General features: G+C 42.5%; 1 protein-coding gene across 2 annotated transcripts in view; it reads left to right on the top strand.

Annotated features, from left to right (window-relative positions):
* The first annotated feature begins 251 nt into the window (after window positions 1–251).
* Window positions 252–26,368, top strand: part of LOC121872003 (girdin-like) — a 50,658-nt gene continuing 24,541 nt past the window's right edge. Inside the window, exons 1-11 of one of the 2 annotated variants that reach the window (XM_042374626.1) lie at window positions 252–386; window positions 671–792; window positions 17,950–18,031; window positions 20,860–21,038; window positions 21,670–21,796; window positions 22,028–22,342; window positions 22,485–22,637; window positions 23,264–23,398; window positions 23,627–23,758; window positions 23,976–24,101; window positions 25,390–25,710. In XM_042374626.1, coding sequence (XP_042230560.1) covers window positions 674–792; window positions 17,950–18,031; window positions 20,860–21,038; window positions 21,670–21,796; window positions 22,028–22,342; window positions 22,485–22,637; window positions 23,264–23,398; window positions 23,627–23,758; window positions 23,976–24,101; window positions 25,390–25,710 — 1,689 coding nt within the window. In that variant the 5' untranslated portion in view covers window positions 252–386; window positions 671–673. Of the gene's footprint in view, window positions 387–670; window positions 793–17,949; window positions 18,032–18,608; window positions 18,628–20,859; window positions 21,039–21,669; window positions 21,797–22,027; window positions 22,343–22,484; window positions 22,638–23,263; window positions 23,399–23,626; window positions 23,759–23,975; window positions 24,102–25,389; window positions 25,711–26,368 lie in introns of those variants that run through there. The other variant, XM_042374627.1, reaches the window with a different exon arrangement.

Below are 26,368 nucleotides of genomic sequence, written 5' to 3'. Positions count from 1 at the left end.
TTAATAAAATGCTAAACTCTCCCAACCCTTGCCAGCCTTCATCACGCCTCACCCACACGACCATATTAGCTGTTTAACACTTTTGGTGTCTTGGACTTTGTAAACTTTCGGATTTTTTTTTATTTTTAGGACTTTTGGCGTTTTTGTGATTGTTGAACTTTTCAGATTTCAATTTAACGGACCGTTATTTAATATATTGGTACTTAACGGACATTTGTTGTAATTAACGGTGTTGTGTCTTGCAGATAACGGACAACCCCGAGGCAGTATGGCCGACGGAATGGACGCAGGTGGAAGCATTACCGGAGGAGCAGGTCCACCATGCATTCATCTCCCTCGTCAGGCACTGTCGCAGCCTGGCGCAGGAGAGGGACACTTACAACCAGGTGAGTACTTGGGGTGGGGTGGGTTTTCGGGAGGACTTAGTTCAGGTGGTTACAGGTTAAATGGGCCTTAACCTAACACTAACTTGTCCTAACATAACATAACAATTTAATATAACAATCTTAACGTATTCTAACTTATAATCAATTTCTAACAGCATAATCTAACCTAACCCCCAGGCAGCAGTAGAATGCTTAATCAGTTGATATAAGCTGGGGTGGCTAATCCTCAGGTGATCCATGTCTCTGTCTGTCTGCAGCACTAATACTGTGTTGTGTGGTGACAGGAGATGCTGCGGGCGCTGTGTGGGGAGGGCGACGAGGAAGACACGTCCCAGGAGAGTGTCCATCACCTGGGCGTCCAACTGGCTGACTGTAAGGCACAACTGCGGCGCCTTCGTCAGGAATAGTGAGTACTGCTTCTTTACCTGATACAGAAAGGTACCTGAGGGCGTGAGAGACAGGTGCGGTGTGTGACGTGACTTCAGGTATTGGTGTCATAATTAGTCACAGGTCCGTAGAGTTGCCAACACCTGTGAGGAACAACACTGAGGCCTTCGGGAGAGAAACGTTAATAAGTAGTCAGATTCTTCAAGAGGCTCCTTAATGACTCGCCTTATAGTCGTCATGTGGGTCTCTGAGCTATATAAACCTGACGTAACAGCCTGGTTGACGACGTCATGATCCGGGAAGCCTATGGTGGATGACTGATTGGTTGAGGAGAGGAGTAGAAAAGGTGTGGTGGTGGTGGTGGTAATTGCAGGTGAGGAAGTGGTTAGTCTTGGTATGATGTCAAGAGATGGCAGACCAGGAGTTAGTGGGGGGAGAAGTTGGGAGAAGCAGGGGGAGAAGGGGACAGATGGGGAAGTAGGTGGTGGTGGGGAGATAAGTGGGGAGTAAAAGAAGGGGGGGAGAGGGGGAACATGGGTCGTCACGGTGGGAAAGGAAAGGAAGACGCAACCTTTATGGGAGGGAAGAAGGTTATGTAATTCGCCTTGATGGGGGGTGACGTCATTTAGCAGGAAGGGGGAAAGTGGAAGGAGGATGGGAGGGAGGCAGGGAAGGATGTGATGTCATTCAGCAGGAAGGGGGGTTTAGGAAGGGTTGTGACGTCATTCAGAGCAGTGAGGGGGAAGGAAAGTTGTGGCAATATAGAGCAGTGAAGGAAGGGGGGGGGGGAGTTATACCTGCCAGGGAGAGAGAGGTCAAAGGTCTCTCACAGTGCCTGGGGGTGTCATCAGAGGCACAGAGGATAATGTAACACGTTCACAGGTGGTAGTGGTCGTCGTGGTCGTTGTGGTCGTCTTGTTATTAAATAGTGTCTTGTGTTTTAATGTCCCGGTCATTTTAGTGTCTAGTGTTTACCTCCTATTCCTCTCTTCGTTCTGCTGTTCGATATGTTTCCGTTCAGTAAATTGAAAAAACTTAAACTTCATCTCCAGTTTTATCATTCACCTCTATCTACTTTCCTTCTATTGTTTGTTTTATTTACATGTTTCTCTCTATTTTGGCCACTTAACACCTTAGTCAGTGTCGCCATCCTTAAGGGTCGAGTTGTGTTGACGTTAGAAACTTTAGTCCAAACCATCAGTACAGGTCAAGTAGTTTATCGAGGACAGGACAGGTGTAGTGATTTATATATGGTGACGGTAACATACAGGTGCTGGGTTGATGAGTTTACAGGTAGATGGGGAGGCAGGTAGATGGGGAGGAGGGGGAGGCAGGTAGATGGGAAGGCAGGTAGATGGGGAGGCAGGTAGATGGGGAGGCAGGTAGATGGGGAGGAGGGGGAGGCGGGAAGATGAGAGAGAGAGGCAGGCAGAAAGTTGCATGAGGTAAGGTAAGACCGTGACGTTACCTGGCCACCGCTGTCCTAACAAGGTAAACACACACACACACACACACACACAGGTATCCGAGGACCACCATCAGGTATACCTCCAGGAACCTGATACCATAACACATCCTAACAAGACAACACATCCACGTTACGTCAGCGCCCCATTAGTAATTCTAACTCTCCTTTCCCTCCGTGTCTCCCCCATAGCTTGAGCAAGACAGCTAATGTGGTCGTGTATTTTCAGCTAGGAATTGGACGCATGGTACTCGAGAGGAGTCCACCTTTCTCTATTTTTCAGTATCTTGTCATCTAGAACCATCATAGAGAAGCCTCCTTGTCTCACTGGCGGGAAGATGGTGAAAAATTATTCTATGGTAGACAACGGCGACGCGGTGTAAGAAGGTTTAATGGTGTAATTTCTGGCGGTGTTTTTGTGGAAGATGAAAGGCGGAGGAGGAACCGTAGGCTGTAATCAAGATGAGTTAGCTACTTTATGGCGTAATGGCGTGTAGGGAAAGGTACTGCACCCTGGTTATGATTCCTGCCGGTGTAGTGGTGGTGGTGAGTCTGAGTGAGAGAGAGTGAGTCAGAGTGAGTGAGAGTCAGAGTGAGTGTTGGCCGCGGCGTTTTCCCATCTAGGTTAGTAATCCCGACACATTGGCTTGGGGATTTTGTGTGTGTGGTTCGTGGGGGAAGGCGGGCGGGCGGGCGGTCGATGGGCGGCTTGGGCGGTGTAGTAAAGAACTGTGTGAGTGTTTCTGTACAACCCTCACGACCTTGGTGTTGCCTTCCAGTACTGTGTTGTTTTGTATTGTTAGATCCGGGTTCCCACAGTCGTCGTCTGTATATGATTACAGTACAGTGTCATCTAGCAGCTGGTGTTTATGTTGTGGTGTTGACGGGATAGATGTTTAGTTTGTTTTGTTGATGTTTCTCTCTCTCTCTCTCTCTCTCTCTCTCTCTCTCTCGGGTGTGTGTAATGTTAAGGAAGATAGGATAGCATATTAACCACCAATCAGCCGGAACACTATACGTGAAGATCTCCACCACACACCACAAGCGTCTTGGGTACTGGAGGTGACGCCTGACTAGTTCACCAGGTAGTTAGGCAGTTGACTCGTGGATAATGTTGGTGCTGTGAGTAGGTTGTTGCTGTGGGTAGGTTGGTGCTGTGAGTAGGTTCTTGCTGTGGGTATTTTGTCGCAGTGTGAGCATATTAACACGGGATGAGTTGTCACGACGGCCACACAAGCACCTGGCGAACACACCTGACCACCGCCTCCATTGTAGCAGGAAATACCTGTGGGCGCTGCTGAGGCTGTGTGGGGGAGGTGGTGGTAGAGTGGGGGGGAAGAGGGTGGGGATGATGGAGTGGAGGGTAGAGGGGGAGGTGGGGGAGGGGAGAGGGTGTTGAGGGAGGGGGGTGAAGGGGAGAGGAGGATTATGACCAAGCAAGACCCGTGCATTCAACCTCCACGTCGAGTTAAGCCACACGACTCTGATACTTCAAAAATTCCTATGTCCAATTTCCTTCATAATAGGAGAAACAAAAACGCATCTAACTAACTCCCTGAAGCTCCAACATTCCTAAATAATTCCCCAAAATGACGCGAGAATGATGTAGAGACTTGACCTTTACGTGATACATTCATTTGGCATCAGGGGACAAAATCAGTAAACAATCTTGGTGTATTCTGAACTTGGTTTTGGCATTACTGCCGTCTGTTCCGTGTTTATTTATGTATCGAGTGTGTATTTTGTATGCCTCCACCAAGACTGTGTGAAGTGAATATTGTTTTATCTCTGTCTGTCTGTCTATGCTAACGGGCAGTCATGCAACTTCACCTCAACAAAAATCGTTAGTCATAGTAGTATAATTTTTTCTCACTTTTTTAACCTTGGTCAATTTACTGGTTAACCTTCGAGTGGTTAATTCTTGTTACGTGTGTGTGTGTGCGTGTGCGTGTGTGTGTGTGCGTGCGTGCGTGTGTGTGCGTGCGTGCGTGTGTGTGTGTGTGTGTTGTTCAGAGTTATGGCCAGTGGGACATTGTTGTGGTGAGACGGGCGACTTGTCCACCCCTTACTGATGAGCCTGTTGAACCGGTACTCGTGGCTGATGGATGAGAGAGAGAGAGAGAGAGAGAGAGATTGACACACACTACACACCACACCACCACCACAAGCAGGTGTCCCTCCTCGACCTTCACTGCTCAAAACAAACAGTCTGTTCACCTGGAGGAGGATGGCAGGTGACCACAAATACCTCGTGTGTAAGTTGTTAGAACACACGGGGGAGCTACTACCTACCTCCCTACCACTACTACCACCAGGACAGAGGAACTCACACTGACGATTGGAAAAGTTGTTACTGATCTCCCAAACCTAACCTAACCTAACCTAACTACACATTGATTGAAGATGGAAATATTATTGGTAATCCTTTAAGTTATCATCCTAAGGCAGCTGTAACTCACAATACTCGGCCACGTATAATTTCTGTATGCTGTTGTATAATTTGTAGGAGTATATTTTCTGGTTAAGTAGACAGTGTGGTAGTAGTGGATAGATAAGGGGAAACACAGAGGCAGCGGTGTTAATGTGGACTCTGCTGGAAGACTGCCAGAGTTGACCCCAGTGAGCAGACCGGTGGAGGGAAGGGAAGGTGGGTAAGGAAAAGTGGGGGAAGGTGAGGGAGAAAGGGAGGGCGAGGGAGGGCAACATGAAATATCTCTCTACCTTCTCCCTTCCTTCCTTCCTTCCTTCCTTCCTTCCCTTGTCTCCTCTCCCCGCTCCTTACTCTCTCCTCCCCCTCCTTACTCTCTCTCCTCCCCCTCCTTACTCTCTCTCCTCCCCCTCCTTACTCTCTCCTCCCCCTCCTTACTCTCTCCTCCCCCTCCTTACTCTCTCCTCCCCCTCCCACTCTCTCCCCCTCCTTACTCTCTCTTCCCCCTCCTTACTCTCTCTCCACTCTCTCTTCCCTCCTTACTCTCTCTTCCCCCTCCTTTCTCTCTTCCCCTCCTTACTCTCTCTTCCCCTCCTTACTCTCTTCCCCCTCCTTACTCTCTCCTCCCCCTCCTTACTCTCTCTTCCCCCTCCTTACTCTCTCCTCCCCCTCCTTACTCTCCCCTCATCATAGGACCAGAAACAATGGTAGTTTGGTAGGTCATAAGGGAGGTGAAGTTATATAAGGAACGTGTGTGTGAAGACCCGAGATGATGGGGTGATGGAAGAGCTGCGGTAGATGGTGAATGGAGACGTGATGAATAAGGGAGAGATGGATGGGTGAATAGAGAAGATGGTGGAGATGTTTGGAAGAGAGAGAGAAGGATGGGTGGGTGGGTGGGTGGGTGGATGGACGGAAATTGCAAGAAACCGTAGACGGATGAAGAGCGTTTGAAAGAATAGTTGACGGGATAGAGAGGATTGATGGATAAGCAGACAGGATGGATGGATGGATGGAGAGACGAGACAACATAACTAATGAAAGGTGATGAGGCCATTAGACTAGAAATTACTACGCGTGTTTATATCTCAACCTGCTCCTGTAGTGATGTTTCTCAGAGGCCATTGTAGTGATATTTCTCAGTATATTCCTTAATCTGACATATATATATATATATATATATATATATATATATATATATATATATATATATATATATATATATATATATATATATATATATATATATATATATATATATATATATATATATATATATTAAGAGGTAAACAGTATCACAGACTTGAAATACCTTTAATAAATACGCTGTAAACACCCAGGTACTTAACAAGTCTCCCGTGTGTAGCTACAACTAGTGCTGTGTTTGTGAGAGATAGTACACACTTTAGTAAGCCCGTTGAGACAGGTGATTACAGGAGAATTGATAGTTATGCCGTTAATGAACTCGCGGGAGTGGTTAAAGTGGTCCACGAACCACCTTGGCTCACCGGGGTGCTCAAACAAGGATGATGTTGGATTAACTGTGAGGAGATGAGATCCACAGTGTTGTGTTTTGGAGGTACAGTTTGTGTATTTACCCGCGGGTTTGTGACTGATACCTTTCCCTTGCGACTCTGGTTTTCCTTCTCTCAATTTTAGGCCTGTTAGTTTTTACCTCTTAACTCTAGTGAAAAGAGAATATATCTAACTGGCAGACTTACACACGGACATAATGTTAGGTAGCCAAAATGGGATTGAAAACACGCAGAGACATTACCAGAGACATAGAAAGTCTAATTAATCACTGAACTCGCCTGTGTTATATATAAAAAGAAATATAGTTTATGTATTACGAATGACCTGAAAAAAATTCTCGGTACAGTTTTCTTACTTTGGGTGGGGCTAGTGTCGTCACAGAGCCCGGGAGGCACCAGGCTCCGGGGCACGATAGAACACATGTTATAGTGTTTCATGACGATTACTCCTCAAGGCTGCTGCTGCTGTTGTGGTTTTTTGAAAGATGTTTACCTGAAGGAGATAATTGTTTACCTGGGGGATGATGTGACCGCGTGTACCTTAAGGATGATATGACCGTGTGCACCTTAAGGATGATGTGACCGTGTGCACCTTAAGGATGATGTGACCGTGTGTACCTTAAGGATGATGTGACCGTGTGCACCTTAAGGATGATATGACCGTGTGCACCTTAAGGATGATGTGACCGTGTGTACCTTAAGGATGATGTGACCGTGTGTACCTTAAGGATGATGTGACCGTGTGCACCTTAAGGATGATGTGACCGTGTGCACCTTAAGGATGATGTGACCGTGTGCACCTTAAGGATGATGTGACCGTGTGCACCTTAAGGATGATGTGACCGTGTGCACCTACCTTGGGATGATGTGACCGTGTGACCTTACCTTTAAGGATGATGTGACCGTGTGTACAAGGATGATGTGACCGTGTGCACCTTAATGATGACCGTGTGCACCTTAAGGATGATGTGACCGTGTGCACCTTAAGGATGATGTGACCGTGTGTACCTTAAGGATGATGTGACCGTGTGTACCTTAAGGATGTGGTGACCGTGTGTACCTTAAGGATGTGGTGACCGTGTGTACCTGAGGGATGATGTGACCGTGTGTACCTGAAGGATGATGTGACCGTGTGTACCCATACTTATATATGTACGTCTGCTTATACTGGTACCGGCAGTGTAACTTTTTTTCTTTTAGATCAGTACAAATTTATCGATAAGTGTGTGTGTGTGTGCTGTCAAACTGCAATATCTATACCTGTACTTGTGTCTACCTGTATCGTTACCTGTGTCTGCACCTGCACTGTCACCTGTGAATTAACGAAAGGAAAAGTGGTCAGGTGTGCATTACATTCTTGCAAAAAGGCGGGAATAATGTGGAAGACATAGACCCCAAATGATAGCGACTGACAGAACAGTTTTTATATCAATTTTCTTGTGACGGATAATGAGAGCCGCTGGAGGCAGGGGCTGGTGGCGGCGTTGACGAGAGTTACACTGCAGGAAAGTGGCCGGGTACAAGGTAGTTTACTGCGGTGTTGTAAGAGTAAACGAAGAGGTGAAATGTCGGGGTGGGGATGAGGGAGAGAGGTAGTGTGAGGGAGGGAGGTAGTGGGGGTGATGGAGGTAGTGTGAGGGAGGTAGGGGGGCGATGGAGGTAGTGTGAGGAGGGAGGGGAGGTAGGGGAGTGATGGAGAGAGAGAGGAGGGTAGTGAGGGTGATGGAGAGAGGGAGAAAGTGTGAGGGAGGGAGGGGAGGGAGGGAGGGAGGTAGTGGGGGTGATGGAGGTGGTGTGAGGGAGGGAGGGAGGTTGTGGTGGTGATGGAGGTAGGTGAGGGAGGGAGGAGGTAGGGGGTGATGGAGAGAGAGGAGGGAGGAGGGTGATGGAGAGAGGGAGGTGTGAGGGAGGGAGGGAGGGAGGTAGTGTGGAGGGAGGGAAGGTGTGTATGATTAAAAAAAAATGGTTGTAGTTTCATGCTCGTGTGTGTGTGTGTGTGTGTGTGTGTGTGTGTGTGTGTGTGTGTGTGTGATTTTCGGTTCGTGTGCATTTGTTTGTTATATGATTAATTTTCTGTGTACTTTCTCGTTTTGGTGAAGGATTTGGTTTCCCCTTTATGCTTTTACTACAACACTAACATCATCACTACTACACAACACAAACATCATCAGCACAATACAACACTCCTCTATCACACAAATTCCATCTAAAATCAAAGTTCACCTCCTTGGGTCACTTCATATTAAAGTAATAGACAGCCAAGTCTCCCCGACGACAGTACTGTTTTCCCGGCATGGAGGGACTCCAGCAGTTCCTGGACCAGTGTGTGAAGTTCACTCGATGCCAAAATGACGTTGTCTTGCGCGATGATCTGATAGAAGAGTACAGGACCTTTAGTGAATACAGAGGTCTTGTACCAGCGTCTGTCCTGAGCGTGAGACGACACCTCTCCCAGCTGGGCGTGAGGGCGTCGGTGCGGGTTGGTGGCATCAACGGCGCCGGCCAGAGGTACGGCTGCCCCGGGGTGGACCTCACCTTCTCGTGCTGCAGCCAGGAAATCGAGGAGGCCGACCAGGTGTCAACGACTCGGTTGACAACTCCGCCTCTGAGGACTTCGTCCCATACCGCCCCAGGCCACAAATTGATTCTGTGCTGTTAGCTCTTACATACGGCAGCTGGGAGTAGTCCCTTTAAGCGAGGCGGCTGATATTTTATATTTAATAATAATAATTATTATTATTAATGAAAAAATTAAAAGAGAGAGAGAAATGCTGTGAAAATGTGTTTTTATTGAAAAGTTTGACTTAATACCTGTTCTTTTCTTTTTCTTGTGGTTTTTATTTTTCAACAGGAAAAGACAATAAAAATTGTAGATTGCGATTTTAAATAATTTTTTAATAGAAAGATAATAAATATAATTTGGCTGTGATTTTTAAAAGTGAAAGGTATATAAATCTATAAAAAATATATTGCTAATGATTTCAAAAGTGAGTTACAGTATTTAAATTGGAAATTTTTTATAGTCTCTTAATTTTAAGGTTGAATAAGACTAAATTAATGACATTGATATTTTGCAAAGAATTTTGAAAGTGGATTATTTGAAATATATATTAAGTATATATCGTCATGTAAGTTTTGTAGAATTGTTTTGTTCGGGATTCTGAAAGTGAATGGGTTAAGGACTGTAGATAATAGCAGTAATGTGATAGCCAGTAGCCTTGCCCTACACTCCTCTTATAATACAGGTTTATTGTTGTCTTGTCGACCCTCAGTGGTGAACAAGAACTGGTCTGCTGAGAATATCTTGGTACACACACACACACACACACACACACACACACACAGTCATTGTCCAGGTACGACAGTGACAGGTGTCGCAAGACTGTCTTTATTATTGTACTTTCTCGTAGGCAAAGAAATTACGGAAAGATGATAAATTTTGGCGGGAAGGAACACCATGGTAACGTAAAATGGCAGGAAGGAACACCATGGCAACGTAGAAATGGCGGGAAGGAACAAAATAGTAACGTAGGAATGGCGAGAATATGCTAAAGTTGAAGGGGTCAACGAGTCCACGTAAGAAACGTAGAGGGTTAGTTAAAAGGAAAGAACGCCGCGTCAACGTGGAAAAAACGCGCGCATTGTCATGGTATCCAGTATATAGTTGACTTTGGGTTGAGTCGACGTGTGAGAGTTCCCACAAGATGATTTGGCTGTCATCTTGCATCTTTTTTCGCCAGTCAGAACTTCCGATATTTGCATTGTGTCTCCGTCTTTGTCGGAGCTCGTGTCCTTTGTGATCATTGTGGCCATTCTTTCCCTAAGGGTGTGCATGACGTCACTTCCTGTCCGTGAGTCAGAACCTCTCCCAGCCAGTGACTGATGGTTCCCTTGCCCCCTTCCCCCTCCACCAGCCCCGCCACCACCGACCTTGCAGGAGGATAATGGCTTTTTTTTTGCTACACGGGGAAAGTTTCGAAACTGAATATATGGTAGCTCTTGTAAATGGCGTCACCTGTACTGTATACCGAAAAGCTGTATTTTTAATACTTTAAATTATATACAGCGTAGGATGGGAGACTCGGTACAGCACAAAGGAGCGAAAAAGAGTTGGAGGAAAGGAAGTAATTCATGGGATACGACGATAAAACTGAATATCATCGCAAGTTTAGTAGAGGTAGTCGACACGTGAATACAAAACTACAAGACTTGTAAATATCCTCGAGACGGACCCACCAACAAGGGATCATATATCAGTAAGCCTCCACACTAAAAAGCAGCGCCAGAGTAGATAGTAGACAAGCGAACTTTTGTCTGGCGTATACGTAATCTCCTTAACTTGTCATTTCGAGGTGAAGGGGGGAGGGACTCAGGCTGGGGCTGTTTCCAAGAGTCGATAAGATTATGAGGATGTTGTGAAGAATGTAAACAAACTGTGTGACTTTAGTCCTGGACGAGAGAGGTTTGTTGGGGATGTGTTGAAGGTGAAGATGCTCGACCTGTGTGTTGGGGAGGAGCTCGTCTTGTTCAATATGTGTCTCAGTAAGTTCAGTTACCTTCGTTGTCCATAACACTTAACGAGTTCACTTTTAATATCTAGGACGTTTAATTTAGACTAATATGGCTAGTAAAGTAAGTGGGATTGTGGCCGTTACAAAAGATACATAATTCTTGTAGCCGCGATACAGCGAGTGTTTTGTCTTGAATTTTTCCCTTTGTGTTTCTGTGTTATCTGGGCTGTTTACGTAAATCGTGAAGATATGTCAACAGAAAATGGGACAGACAAGGATTTATTACTCTCGGCTTATGCACTTAGTTGTAAGCTGGAGAGATATTTTCCTCAGTAAAGTTCTGAATGAGAGTTCACTTTTCGTTCTTACACACATACATACATACATACATACATACATACATATTCATAGTAAAAATATGTATCCAAGTTAGTTTTATCACAAAGGGGAGGAAATAACCATAATTATAGGTATTGTCAGGTGGCAGGTGGAGGTAATCTTAAGATGTCAACAGCGTCTTGAGGAAGGCGGGGGGCGTCTCTCAGGAGTTGTCCAGGTGTTGCGTTGCCTTTGTGCAGTTTCCTGTCGCAGGTGACAAGTGACTTACCAGTCCCGAGACACTTTTAAAAGGTTCATGAGTCAGTTTTAGCTCTTGAGAACATCTTATCTTGAGTCTCGGTGCAGTTATGATGCCCTTTGGTCGTTCTGTGACGCTGTTGACTTGAGGAAATACTTTAATTTTCGTTGATTTTTGTCAGTTTTTACCACTAATTGAGGACACGAGTAACCCCGAAGTTGAGTCTCCGAGCACTTTATCTCTCATTTTATAGCTCAGATGTAGTGAATCAATCAGTTGTGTTTTCCTGTCACTAATAACGAGAAAACATTAAATTACGTTACATACTATCTCAGGTGCACGTTGGGACACAGGTAAATAGCTTCACCTTCTGTTAGAAGTTACCAAAGACTCGAGTATATCCAAATGTGTTCTCTCAACCTCAGGTACCGGACGAGACAAATAAGATAATGATTGTTGGAGTGTTTGGGTCTTGTGTGTGGGTGTATGTGTACCTTGACTCCTGGAATGAGCCGTTTCCTGTGTTGTGAGGCGGCAGGTGCAGGTAGTGGTGTGTCGGGCTTCCCACACACACACACACACACACACCACTAATGCCGCTGCCCTTCGGTGGTGAATCATCGTAAAGTCAACAGTGGAGGTCGTACAGTCGCCTGCACAAACGCCTGGTACAGTGGCTGGCATGTTTTGTGAGACGTGGCTACAACTGTGGAATGGTTATCTCCCAACCTTAGGCTGGCTACTGTTGTGAGGTTCCTTAGGGCCATTCTGGGAGTTTTAATACAATGTAAACAAACACAGAGGTGCCACATCTCACAAAACATGCCAGGCACTGTACCAGGTATAAGTGCAGGCGACTGTAACATGTCCTCGGTGAGTTGGACACAAAACTACACCAAGTGATACAAATACACTAATGATCTACCTATAACACTAAACTATGTGAATAAAAAAGTCATTATAAATCACTACTTTATTTAAATTATCATTACCCAGTATATTCATTTAATTAATTCAGGTTTAATAATTTTGTAGTTTTATGAAAGGTTTGTTTGTTTTACTTGTATATAAAATTATACTTAGATTTATTTCGCTTACAATGTTACCACGTAAGAAGAATTTTGAACGTATCGATGCCCTTCCTGTGTGAGCGCTTTCGTTTGGCAGTAATGTGTAAATTTTAGTCCAGGGACATTGTATAGTGGTGCACAGTGACCCAACAGATGGCAACACTGTCTCATCACCATGGTAACGAAAAAACTTTCTGTTCAGTTGTTTTGTGGAATTACATTATACACGCTGAGAGAAGCTCTGGTGTTTTGGTGAGCCAGAACACGTCGTTAGCTGGTAGAGGCGCTCCTCCTTCCCCCCCCCTCCCCACACACACTGTTATTATTTACTGTGGTGGTAGTGTGGTGGTGGTAGAGGCGGCCCCCACAGTTATTATCTACTGTGGTGGTGGTGTGGTGGTGGTAGTAGAGGCGGCCCCCACACTGTTATTGTATACTGTGGTGGAGCCCTAGTGGTAGTGATGGGTGTGTACTGTACCTCTTACATTAATTTCTCAACAACACGTATTATTTTTTAACTAGAATCCCGTGTTTATATCTCGACAAGTTTTGGCTGTTAAGGGTGGTAGTGTGGTGGTGGTAGAGGCGGCCCCCACACTATTATCGTGGTGGTGTGGTGGTGGTAGTAGAGGCGCCCTTACACTGTTATTGTATACTGTGGTGGAGCCCTAGTGGTAGTGATGGGTGTGTACTGTACCTCTTACATTAATTTCTCAACAACACGTATTATTTTTCAACTAGAATCCCGTGTTTATATCTCGACAAGTTTTGGCTGAAGGCATATCGTGTCCATCCAGTGTTGTATGTTATTTTATTGTCAATACTTTTTTTATTTCCGAACAATAACACGCCTCACCAATCACCATACATCAGAGAACAGACTACCCAGGTATAGTTTGCCCTAAAGGAGAGATTTCTATTTTATTATCGTTTCTCTGGGTCAAAGTTCAAGGTCACTGTTGCTAAAGTTAGAATTGTTTGTGTACGACCCATAACTTGTGCCAGTAAAAATGACGTCACGTACTACATACCTCGCTTCTGGGGTAAAGAAATTGTGCTTCAATGATTGTAGGGTCAGCTGTCAAGGTCATTGTCACGTAAATCGAGCAGGTATTTTATATTTTTTTCATGTTGTACAGTTTGATAAAAATAAAACACGTATCAGTAATTTTCAGGTCAAGTTTGGAAGTGTAAAATGTTGACACCTTTCTGGTTAGCGCGGGAGAGTCGAGGATTTGTCTTCATCAACCAATTATCGACTTAATTCTAATGACCTCCAGTCTTAGTGGTTTGGTTTGTTTGGAGCTCCCCTGGACAGGGGCCCAGTTAACTTGTAACCAATCAGGCTCAGTCCACTCCAGCTCAGCCTAGTCCAGTCTACTTCAGCAGAGCCCAGCCCACCTCGGCCCAGTCCAGTTCAGTCCAGGGTCATCGTTCAGGGTGAAAGTCAAAATTGCCATCATGTTGAAACTCCACACACAGGGTTCAGGGTCTTGGCTGGACTGATTCAGGCTCCTCACCTCATTCGGATCATTTGAACATCCCCCCCCCCCTTTCAATTTATTTCACCTGAAGAGTAGCTACCCCAACGCTACCTTGGAGGGGGGGGTAGATCAGCGTTAGGGTGACTAATCTTGAGGTGAGATAACCTGGATGAGGGTGAATTACCAGGTGAATTAAGCCGGGAGCAAATCTTCAGGTGATCCATTCATTCAGTAATTAACATTCGGATACATTACCTGGTGCTGTGTCCCATTAGTGGTACAAATTGACCCCGAGGGAAACGATTATTGTGGAGAATATTACTTCTCTCTCTCAAGCTACGAGACAAGTGGCGCCTTTTCCGTCGACAAGGAAAACGGATATAGAAGTTCCCGGGGGCGACTGTTTCTTTTATTAATACCCTTTCCACAAAACTCTCGCACCGCCTCCACCTTCTTTTATGGTGCTCAGGGATCCCATGTTTTAAAGAAATTCTCTCTATTATTTCTTGGCCTGAATACATTGAACTGTTTCCGGCCTGACAGCGAATATAGTGGCGATTTGTTTTGTCTCGAGAATCGTGTTGACAGAGGTAGGAGGTTTTGTGTTTATATTGACGGGTGAAAAGGGGAAATTTTTATTATTAAGTTACCATCGCCATCAATACTTTTAGTCGATGGTAAATCATATTAAATGTGTTGGTAAATTTTGTGTTCGTTCACGCCTTGGCCTTAAGATAGGTAAAGCCACTATTTTATGAAAGTGGTCCCATAAGCTTATCTGCCCATTTGGAAAAGAGTGGGGAAGTGTGTTGAGCCCTGGAGACGCCAAGAGGCAACACGGCCTCCACCTCCCAATTGAAATGTTAGGTACCCATTCACGCCCTATAATGTACTGTACACTGTAGTAATATTTTGTTAAAACTCAAAGTAAACAATGTGGGTGATAGACAAGTTATACGTTTAGTTATTTTTGTAAATTCCGAAGAAAAACGAAGGGCATTTTTACGTGATCTTTTCAGTAGTAAACGACACATTCTGGAGATTAAAGAAATAGTGTCTGGCGGCGCTGGGTGAGGGAACATCTGGCACCTCGCCATATTGTTTATATTCAGGCTAGGCTGTTTGTATGTGTGTAACCTCAACCATTTATTTTTTTCTGTAGGCGTCTTCATGTTTATTTGGTCGTAACTTTGTAAATACCGGGAAAAAATAAAGCGAAAACTACAGCTTGGTTCATTATGGTGAATACGAATGAAATTGGATATCTGCCGCCGTGGGGCTGCCTAAAATCTTAAATGAAAATATTAATTTCTGTGGATGGTTTTCTTGGTGGTCTGGCGGCAGCGGTGGAGGCAGGAGACAGTTCAAGAAGTACTATGCTGCTGTCACCTGCCTGGATCTAGCTCCTCCTGCGGCTTCTCCACATCCTCTCCTCTCTGGCAGCATAACGGAGTGATTATCTTCCTCCTTGTAGAGGATAAAGTCTGACTATCGCTCCACAAATTGAAACTTACCACGCTTAATCCACTGAGTTTTGGAAACAGATTCATGAACTTGAAACCATGAAGAGAGAGAGAGAGAGAGAGAGAGAGAGAGAGAGCAGTGGTAGTAGTGTTTGCTGTTGCTGCTGTAGTAGTAAATTATTATTATTATTATTAACGGGTTCGACAATAAAACAAACCTGGTTCCGACGATTTCATTAATCTGCTCTCGTATGCAAACAACAGAACTATACGAACATGATCATCTTACTTTAGCGAACGTTTAATGATGAATGAAGAGGCCCATGGTAGAGGGGTCGAGTCTTTGTTTTGTCTGAGTAATGTTACTATTGTTTGGGGAGGGGGCTGTCGAGTGGATACAGCGCTGGCCTTTTGTCCAATGGTTCTCTGGTTAGTACAGGTGTGGCGTGGTGACCTGCTGGAGGCGTGTGCTTGAGGTACAGGTGTGGCGTGGTGACCTGCTGGAGGCGTGTGCTTGAGGTACAGGTGTGGCGTGGTGACCTGCTGGAGGCGTGTGCATGAGGCACAGGTGTAACATAGTGACCTGCTGGAGGCGTGTGCTTGAGGTACAGGTGTGGCGTGGTGACCTGCTGGAGGCGTGTGCTTGAGGTACAGGTGTGGCGTGGTGTGGTGACCTTACACAGCCCTGGTGATTAACAGCAAGCAACTACTGAGAAGGCGCGAGACTTGACCACAAGTGTTGTGTTGCAGGAACCTGACACACTGGACGCACCTCCCCACCACCACCACGTGATACCTCCACCAAAACGAAGGTCACCATTGATTTGGGTCTTGAAAATCTTAAAGCACACCGACTTTAAATTTTCTCTAAGGATACTATAACCGTATGCATCACTTAAGATCCGACGCATGGATTCTCAAACACCAATATGTAAAGTTTTTCAACATATGTATTAAAAATATATCTCTCAATAAGTTATAACATCAGATGTATTTTCAAACAATCATACGTTCAATATTCCGTGTGACAGTGTGCTACTTTATATCTTTCTTGAGCCACGACACAAGTTGTATTCTCAAATATTTGATCGTAGCGAGTCCCTTTATTTGGGATAATTTTTACACTTTGGTCGCTACTTTGCTGTTGTAGCTTAATCTAGCAAGGTATATTCTCAGGCCACAAGCGGAGATAAAATCATATCTTACGATCTTATGAAAATCTGAGCAGTGTAAGAATTTATAGTAGCAATGCCTCTAAAGGTTGTATTATTCACGTCACGTCACACCTTCTTAATTATATCAATAATAACAACTCTTAATTAAAATCCCTCATCTTGTAAGTTATTATTTTTTACTATCTTATAAATACATTAAGAAACTGTTCACTCTACTATCATTTGACTTGGTAAATAATAATAATTCCTTTCTTCTGTTGTTGAGAATGGAGTTACTTTCCCCAAACTTGTTAGATGATAATAGACAATAAGGCACATTTATGGCCGACTAACGAACATATAATAATCCCCAGTACAGTTTATGTTTTCTCGCGCTTCAGAAATGTTCGTCCGTACGCTTAACTACTTTACAATTACTAGTAAATTCAATGAAATTTTACACATATAATAATCACCAATGAAAGATGTTTTCATTATACAATCGGATCTTTGTTGTATCAATTTTTACGTATTAAATTTCGCAGTTCGGGATACTGGCTACGTTAATGTCACTCGTTTGTGTGTGCTTGGGAGGCGAAGAGCGACAGGCAGAGGACCCACACTAACAATCAAACTTATTAAAACATTGCCAAGTCTACCCACAGCGGGAATCAAGTAACATTGTCACAGTGAGATGGAAAGGATACCATCTTGATAAATCGGATATCAGTCACTAGCTGTGGTCGGAATCAGTCACTAGCTGTGGTCGGAATCAGTCACTAGCTGTGGTCGGATATCCGTTAACATTTGTTGACTCCCTGTCGATTTATTTCTTCGACTTTCAATCCCATCCAATTTCTGAATCTCTTGGCGTATTTATTACCTTATACATCAACTTTCCTTACGTAAGTCATCTCAAACGACCTACTGTATAGCCTCCCCCAGCCGCCGTGATAGCTGTATATATTAACAAAGGATGATACCTTTTTATGTAAATCTTATGCAGAATCGTGTGTAGGGTTCTCAGGCCTTCCTTCCCATCCTTGGCCTTCGGGGAGTCAGTGATCACATTCTCAAAGGCGAGCATTGTATGTTAAATTTTCTCTCAATTGGAAGTAAGACTCGGTGAAGCTATGCCATAACGATTCTCGAATGTTCTTATGATTAATATTTTCCCTCTACTGGAAATATGAGTATCCATCTATCTCAGACAAAGATGGATTGTCAAATATTCGTACGATAAATTCATCCCCGACTGGAAATGTGAGACAACATCTGTCTGGTTTGGTTACCTCACAGATGGTTTCTCAGATTGTCAGGTTCTTTTGTACAACTGTGTGAATATGCTTGTTTATTTCAGGCAAGTTCTCCTGGTTAATATTCTATCTGTTGTCTACACATTACTATTTTATTACCCGCTGTCGAAAGCCTTTGAGTGTTTTTTATGTATAATAGATTGTTGTTTCAAATTTCTTTTATTTTCTTGCAGCGAAGAGAAGGCAGAGAGCTTGGCGGAGTACAAGGATGAGCTGGAACAAACCAAGACGGTGGTGGGGAAGTTACGACAGGAGGTGAGTTTACAGGATGCTCATAGTAGTACGGTGAATGTCCCTCGTAAGTCATAACTGAAGACGTAAGAATGCACCAAACGTGACTGGCTGAACTGCGGCATGGCACACTAATTCTATGGTCAAAAATAGGTCACACAACACCTCCCCTCCCACCCCCTCCATTAAATGCCATCAACAAAAAATGGAAGAAAATTGTGTTACAGTATAATAATACTATTCCTTACCACTTGGGTAAGTAAAATATAATGCTGTCTATTACTTTTTATTGGTGCGACGAATGAGAGTTAGTGGGTTAGGACTGGGTGATACCGTGATTGGTTGAAAAGACGTAGTGGTGGTTTGGTAATCTTTTAGAGAGTTCTACGACCACCTGGTGCTTCATTAATTCCCTGATGTTTCATACCTTTAGTTTTGACTGAATGTATCTGTCAATATCTAGTTATCGATATGTTAAAGATTTTTTATGTTTGAATAGCTGAATATTAAGTGTAATGGTAGTTAACACCCCCGGATCACCTAAGTCGCTGACACGAGACACAATATGGCGCCGTCGTTTGAGGTGGGGGAAGTCGCTGTAACTAATTTCGTTGGCTCAGGTAACTGTAGCTTAAGCTTTATATGTTAACGAGTAGATTTTGTTATCAATTAATTTTCAACAAGAGATGGAAAGTGTATTGGAATAACAAGAATTGAGAAGTGCAAACATTTTTGTCAACCACAGGAGGAACACGTTATACAATTGACAGGAAAGGTGTCACGGGAAACAATGGTATTATTTAACTTGTTGCCTCTAAACGAATCTCGGGAATTTTATAGGGTATTATTATCGTTTTCGGTCATGCAGCAAATTTAGATTAGGTTGGGGGTATTACAGTCATAACTCGGTTAGAGCAATTTCGTGTTTACCATTAGTTTTATCCTGTTAATAGGAACAACATTTTAAACTGCCACCTTCGTAAATGGATATTAACCGAGAAAGTAAATTCACGTAATAAATTGATGTAAATCTGCAGTGACTGCGCGTCGTCTGTTTATTTACAGCCGAGCACAAGAACATAAAATGATGCTTCAGCAAAGTTGCTTTCATCGGTACCAGCAGTGCCGGATTTAGGTCTGTGGAGGCCCATGGACAGCCTCATTGTGGAGACCCCCCCCCCCCTCATTAACTACCCAAGAGGGTGGGGTGGCGAGTGAAGTGAGCCTAAACATTTGGGAGTTCCGGGGGGGCGCTGTAAGCCCCCTGGAAAATTTTGAAATTTGAACACTTTGGAGAATTTTGAAGCCATATGCAGTTATATTGAGGAAATTAGAACATTGAAAATTTTTTAATTAACTATTTATTTATTGATAGTGTACAAATTCCCAACACACACACACACACACACACACACAAGTGAGACATGACTGGAGTCATTCATGTGGTTTCAAGTCGACCAGCCCTGATATAGCTACTACCGCACATGTGGAGGCCCCTTGGCAGCTGCCCACTTTGCCCACTCCTATTTCCGGCCCTGGGTACCAGATATCAAAGTACAGAGTAAGCACATTCTGTTTATCATTATGGAGACGGCTAGGAAGTTAGGTTAGGTAAGGTTAGGTAGGCTTCTTTGGTTATTTAGGTCAGGTTCTAGGGGAGGGGGGGATGATAACTCCAAAATGACTCAATTTCGACAAATGAAATTCAAATTTGAATAAATCACGCCTAATACCAAAGGAAAAACAAAAATCTATGGTGGTACACCCAGAACACCAAATGACTGGAGCCCCCCCCCCCCTCTCCCAGGTGAGGTGGTATTATTGTTTCAGTCATGCAGCAAATTTTAGGATTTTAAATTTAGGTTAGGTTGAAATTATGATTTTCTGATGTTTTTTTTGGGTTTTGAACGATTCTGACGTTTGGAAAATAAGTGCATGACTGAAACGATAATTCTACCTTTTGTAGTTGCAATCAGTAACTTTGACAATTCTAGCACTTTTCCTCAGTGGCATTTCTAGTGCGAATTACGTATAAGGGAGATATTAACATTTGGCTAATGTTGACGACTATACTGTCAATGTGTATGTTTTGATGTTTGTGGTATAGATTGTCAATATTAGATGGTTAGGTAGGTTAAGGTTATGTTAGATTGAGATGAACTTTTAAACAAACACTTTTAACACATTTGCCATAACTACAACAGTGTCCACTATAGAACAGTGAAATTGCCGCATTTTAAAATTAATTTTCTATGAAAAATCAGCGGTGGGTCGATAACCGAATTCAAACCCAGCAGTATTGTGATTTTTTTTTTTAAAGAGCAAGTTTGGGTAATTATTGACGACATATCCATCGCCGATTTTTCCATAGAAAATAAAAGTGCCATAATTTCACTGTTTTGCAGTGGACACCCGTAGTTTGGGCAAATGTGTTAAAATGGCCTTCTTTCTAAATAAAATCTAACCTAACCTTAGTCGATAAGAAACCCAAGCAGCCGAAGCGTTGTTAGAAGACCACACAAACCTAACCAATGAAACCTACTTAACCTTGCCTAACATCCTAGCCCCATGGACCCACAGGCATATTAAATAAAGAACTTACATTGATATATGGTGTAATTTTACATCATTTGTGGACGTGATAGAAGCCGCTTGGACTGAGCAGCTCGGTTATTCCACTGAAACCAACAATGAGCAGAGGACAACACCTGTGGAGAATAATTACTGTTCTTGCGATATAGTACAGCAGATAATTTGTATTACTCTGAGACAGTTTGGGAAATAGATACTGGATTGGCTTTTGAATACAACACTGGTGCTGTACTGTATCTATTATGAGTACCATTTTGCAGAATGTGGAGCTTGTTCAAGATGCGAGGGCAGCACGAGCGTGGCGGGACGAAGCGGACATTCTCAGAGAACGTGCCAGCCGTGTGGATGCTCTTGAGCAGGAGGTGGCTCGATACCGTGACAAGATGGCCGACATAGAATTTTATAAGACACGAGTTGAGGAACTGAGGGAAGACAACAGGTGAGTTTAAGAAAAAGACAATACATGAATATTTGAATATGATGTAACAGGAATCATCACAGTTTTATTTTTGTGATGGTGAGTCATGACATGTAGGGCAAAAAATGAGTAAAAGGATGCAAGTAAGAGTACATAGTCATCTTTTCATCATCATCAGTGTATCAAATATGTATGTAATGAACATCAGTGATCATGGGTGTCAAACTCATGGCCCGCTGGCCAAATGTGGCCCGCGGGATGACGGTAAAATTTATCATCCCGTGAAATTATGATAGAAATAAGTATAATCATGTTTATTAAGTAAAATGAATTTTACATACTTAAGATCAGACAAACCCAAATAAGGTACAGTATTCCTGGTAAGCCAGGTAAGGCAATGTGTGAAGCTGTAAACTTCAATCCTATAAATATGTGATATAGCACTTGTGTTGGCCCTGAAAGGTAACTAAATAAAATAAGAATTGGCCCTCGAAAAGTTTTGAGTTTGATACCATTGTCACATAGATATTAGTGAATAAAACTTCACTGATAAATGCACATTCAGTATATTACTGTTTACTGTACATAAATTATTCTGTTTGTAGTACAGTATATAATGCTTGACTGACTGAATTCTGTTGGACAATTTCAGGATCTTGGTGGAGACTAAGGAGATGTTGGAGGAACAACTGGCTTCATCACGGAGAAGAGCGGAACAAGTACTTGACTTGGAAAACAACATTCTCCAGCTGAAGCAGACCATAAACCAAATCACCATTGTTAGTGTCAATCTTAAGTATTAATTAGCTTAAAACTTTTATTTAGGTCAAAGTATCTTATGGATCATGTTCTCTTAATATTGGTACAGCATAGTAAAACAAAACAAAACAAAAAACAGATGTGATGGTAATAGTACAGGGTTCTAGTTGGGGTGCTGAAATTCCTTAGATCTGAATATTGTAGAATTGTTCTTGTTCTTTTGTTCAATACAGTATTTTTATTTTCCCCAGGAACGCGACTCTGACCGTGAACGGCTTCAGGAAGTTATGGAGGAGAACGCCCAGTTGCAACTCAGCACCAAAAATTCTCTCAGCGAGTCTGCCACATTGGTTGCCAAGCTGGATCAGCTCAAGTCCCAACAACCTCTGAATGGCTCAAGTGTGGGGAGTGATCTCATTGGTGATGCACAGGCCAGGGTTCTCAAACTACAGCTTGAAAATCAGAGACTTGAAGCTGAAAATGAACAGTTGAAGCATGGCTCTCTCCTTGCTTCAACTGATAAATTATTGGAGCTGGAAAAGGAGAATAAGAGGCTGTCCCTTAAGGTTAGTTGTACTGTTGTGATGAGGGTGCTGACTACTGACCTTTGTTGTACATTAACTAGGTGAACACCGTTAAAGAAGTCCCAATGATAGTAAAATACAGTACAGTATTCCCATTAAATTTTAAACTTGTCCATAATTACAGGTGAACCAGTTACAGGAAATCGGTCAGAAGGAACGGGTACATTTACTAGAATCTCAGGAAGAGTCGGAACAACGGCATCAAGAAACTCAGCGCTTGCATCAAACCATCAATACTGTTAAGACTAATTCACAACGCCAGATAGATGAACTCCAGGTAATTGATGAAGATGCCATTTGATACTGTACTGTGTTTTTAAGTTGTGATGCACTGGTGATAATGTTATAAGGGGGTACTTTTGGGCAGGGGGCACCACCATTGTTTAATTTTGAAATGTTTTAAGGATTAATGACTAAAAGTGAAAGATTAGTCCTGAATCTTATTATAGCAGAACCTTCCACCTTAGACAATAATTGGCCTCGACCTCTTGTGTACTGGGTCCCCTCTGTGCTGAATAAAATCGTCTAGCTTTCGCAAAATGAAATATTAAAATTAGCATCTACAGGTACATAGTAAAGGGGTTTGGGGGTGAGGGGTACACATAAAATTTCTTTGCCGTATTTCATATTTTATTACTTCAGGTTGTTTTCATCCTTACCAATTACAATTGTCACAATGAATGGAGATTGGGATGGTTATTATTCTTTGGTGTAGGCCTGTTTGTTCTTATTCTGGGAAGCTGCCATTCCATTTTATACTGATAGAGTTTGTTACACATGAGAATATAATGATTGATTATTTCCCACTTTTTTTCATCTTTCTTCTTCTTTTTTTCTTCTTTCAGGGAATAATTTTCTTTTGCTTAATTGATAATGAGGTTAATGTACTGTATATCCCAACAGCAAGAAAACACTCAACTTCTAGAATTGATCGAGAGTCTACGCGAGAGACAAAAGAAGACGACGGACACTAGACTTCTTGACGTTGAGACGGAGAACAAGCAACTCACAGATGTTAACTTCCAGTTGCAGAGTCAGGTAACAACTTACTTTTATATATTTTTGGTAATTCTGAGGTTACTGATTGATGGATATAGTAAGCTTAAATTAGTCAATACAGTAGATGAAAAGCTTTTATATTGTGAGTGGAATAAAACATAGCCGTTCCTGATGCATTTTTATGGCCCAATTGATGTTGCATTGTTGTGAAGATCATTTTAATAAAACTTCCTAATGTTAACTACTAATTCTTATTTATTATTCAAGGTGTCAAGGCTGGAGTACGAGAAACAGCAGCTAAACAGATTAACAGAGCGTCTGAGAGAATCTGCAGACAAGCTATCAGAAGCTGAACACCAAAAGGCAGAAATAGAACGGGAGAATCGTGATCTACTTAAGGTACATTAATAGTGTCCTATATGATGAAAATTTGTAGATAATTCTTTTTAAAATAAATTACCTCATAATTTAACAAAAGGAAGACAAAGATTACTTTTGTCTTTAGAGAGACATTTTTAAACAAATCCTAATAAGTTACCTCAATCCATTAATATGAAAAAAAGGAGAGGAAATTAATTACCTAATAGAATAATTGCAAGTAAATTGACCATGACAGGCAATTGGGGCCTTCCGTGAGAGTTGTGAGCGGCACGAGACCTTGGAACATGACTATGCCAGCCTGGAGGTGGAGTTCTCCCGGGTGTCCAAGATGCTGGCCAACATGAAGGAGACGGTTGACAAGGTAAGTTTAATGTGTGTGTGGAATATGAGTCATCATCTTCTGTTCAGAGATTTATGCTTTTAGTACTGTACAGGGTAATTTTTTTTTATTCGAGAACCCCAAATGATTACTATATTTTAGGATGGTGTATCAACAGGAACCTGAAAATCAGAAGGAATAAACTCTGATCATCGTTCATTGCAATAATATGTACATTTAAATACTATACAGTCACCCCTTGGTTATCACGCCTAATTGGGACCGGTCCGAGTGCGTGATAACGAAAAATGCGATAACGAAAGTACAGAACCTATGGGATTTATTCTAATTGATTCCAGGCACCCAAGACCCAACCCCAATTTTCCCATTTTACAACCATTTAGACCAGGGGTGTCAAACTCATGGCCCGCGGGCCAAATGTGGCCCTTGTGATGGTCAGGTGTGGCCCACGGGATGACGGTAAAATTTATCATCCCATGAAATTATGAAAGAAATGGATATAATCATGTTTATTTAGTAAAATGAATTTTACATACTTAAGATCAGACAAACCCAAATGAGGTATTCCTGGTAAGCCAGGTAAGGCAATGTGTGAAGCTGTAAACTTCAATCCCGCAAATATGTGATATAGCACTTGTGTTGGCCCTGAAGAGGGTAACGAAAATAAGAATTGGCCCTCGAAAGGTATTGAGTTTGACACCACTGATTTAGACCCACTAAATATATAGATAATGTTATGGTAAGTATCAGAAAAACACACAGGCATGGCTAGGTTTATTACAAAGTGATGAAAAGGGTACACTCAATACTGTAGTCCACAAAACATGTAGCTATGCTTTCTTTATTTGAGTCCCCCGTCTGAGGAGTCCGTTTTCTCATTGCTTCAGGACGCCTGAGTCCTCCGTTTTCTCTCAATCTTAGAGTACACCCGAGACTTCGTTATTCCTTATTAATGACACAGAATTTGAAATTGCAACTGGGGTTGCAATTGTTGAGGTAACAGATATGTCTGATTACAGCAAATGTGTTATTGCCAATTTGTAGGTGAAAGATTTTATCCTCAATAAATGTAGGTGAAGCAAATGGGTAAAAACACTTGGAGGCAACTGCGTGATAACGAAATTCTCCACTTGAAAAATGGGCTATAACAGCAGGTGTGCAGATTTTGATGGAGGCGTGATAATGAAAATCGCGATAACCAAGTGCGCTATAACCAAGGGATGACTGTAGCTATATTTCTGTGTCTGTAGCTTTACTTTCACCTTTTAAGAAATATATTAAAAATTGTGTTTATTTAATTCATACACAGCTGGAGAGTGTACAGAGTGAGAAGCTCCAGATGCAAGTGGAAGTAGAGCGTCTTAATAGGTCCATGGACAGCCTCAAGACTTCATCGGCTCGTATGGTAGACTTGGAGTCGGAGAAGGAGTCACAGCTTCAGCAGATTAATCTCCTGCAGAAACAATTAACAACGTTGAAAGCTGAGAGAAGTAGAGCTGAACAGCTGGAACTTGACCTCCTGACCACTAGTAATGAAGTACAAAAGAAAAACAGGTCCATTGATACCATCCAGAAGAAGTTAGCAGAGACAGAGAAGGACAGAGCGGAGCTGGAAAATGAAAATTCAAAGGTATTCTGTCATGTTGCAATGAAAATAATGAATTGTAATAAGGCCTTGAATATGCAGTTGTTGTTATTCCTGAATAACCTTGTCTATATTACTTTTGCTGAAATTGAACTTTTACTTCACATTAGAAATAGGGATATATTCTTGGGCCTCAAAAATAGTTCTGTTCATTAAAAGCTCATTTTTTGGCAAGTAAATACTGTAGAACAATTTGAGGTTACAGAATGTATACTGTACTTGTACAGCTATAAATGTTTTTCAGTGCATCAATTACTGTATTGTATAATTATAATGAATGCAATTACCTTTAACAATACAGTATAACATAACAAAATTAGGTACTGCACTCATTTAGATTTTCAGGGTCCATGTACTAATGCCTTTACTTAATAATTTTCACTATCATTGATGTTGGTAAATTGCATCATTAAGTTACAGAAGGTGTCTTGCTTTAGTTAAGTTCCAAATTTTCGTTGTCGTTGAGGTAAATTAATCACGGTACCAAACTTCTGTACTGTACAGTCATTCAGGACATTTAGAGACCTCTGACACACACTACCATACTGTGGGTGGTTAGATCTCTGACACTAACTGTTATATTCTTATTTTTTTTTTTACTGGGGCTGAAGTTCTCTAGGAATTGTATGAACCAAAATGCATG

Source organism: Homarus americanus, unplaced genomic scaffold (assembly GCF_018991925.1).
Source record: "Homarus americanus isolate GMGI-L3 unplaced genomic scaffold, GMGI_Hamer_2.0 scaffold51476, whole genome shotgun sequence".
Classification (NCBI taxonomy): Eukaryota; Metazoa; Arthropoda; class Malacostraca; order Decapoda; family Nephropidae; genus Homarus; species Homarus americanus.
Note: the sequence above shows the minus strand (reverse complement) of the source record. Positions and strands in the feature narration are given on the sequence as shown.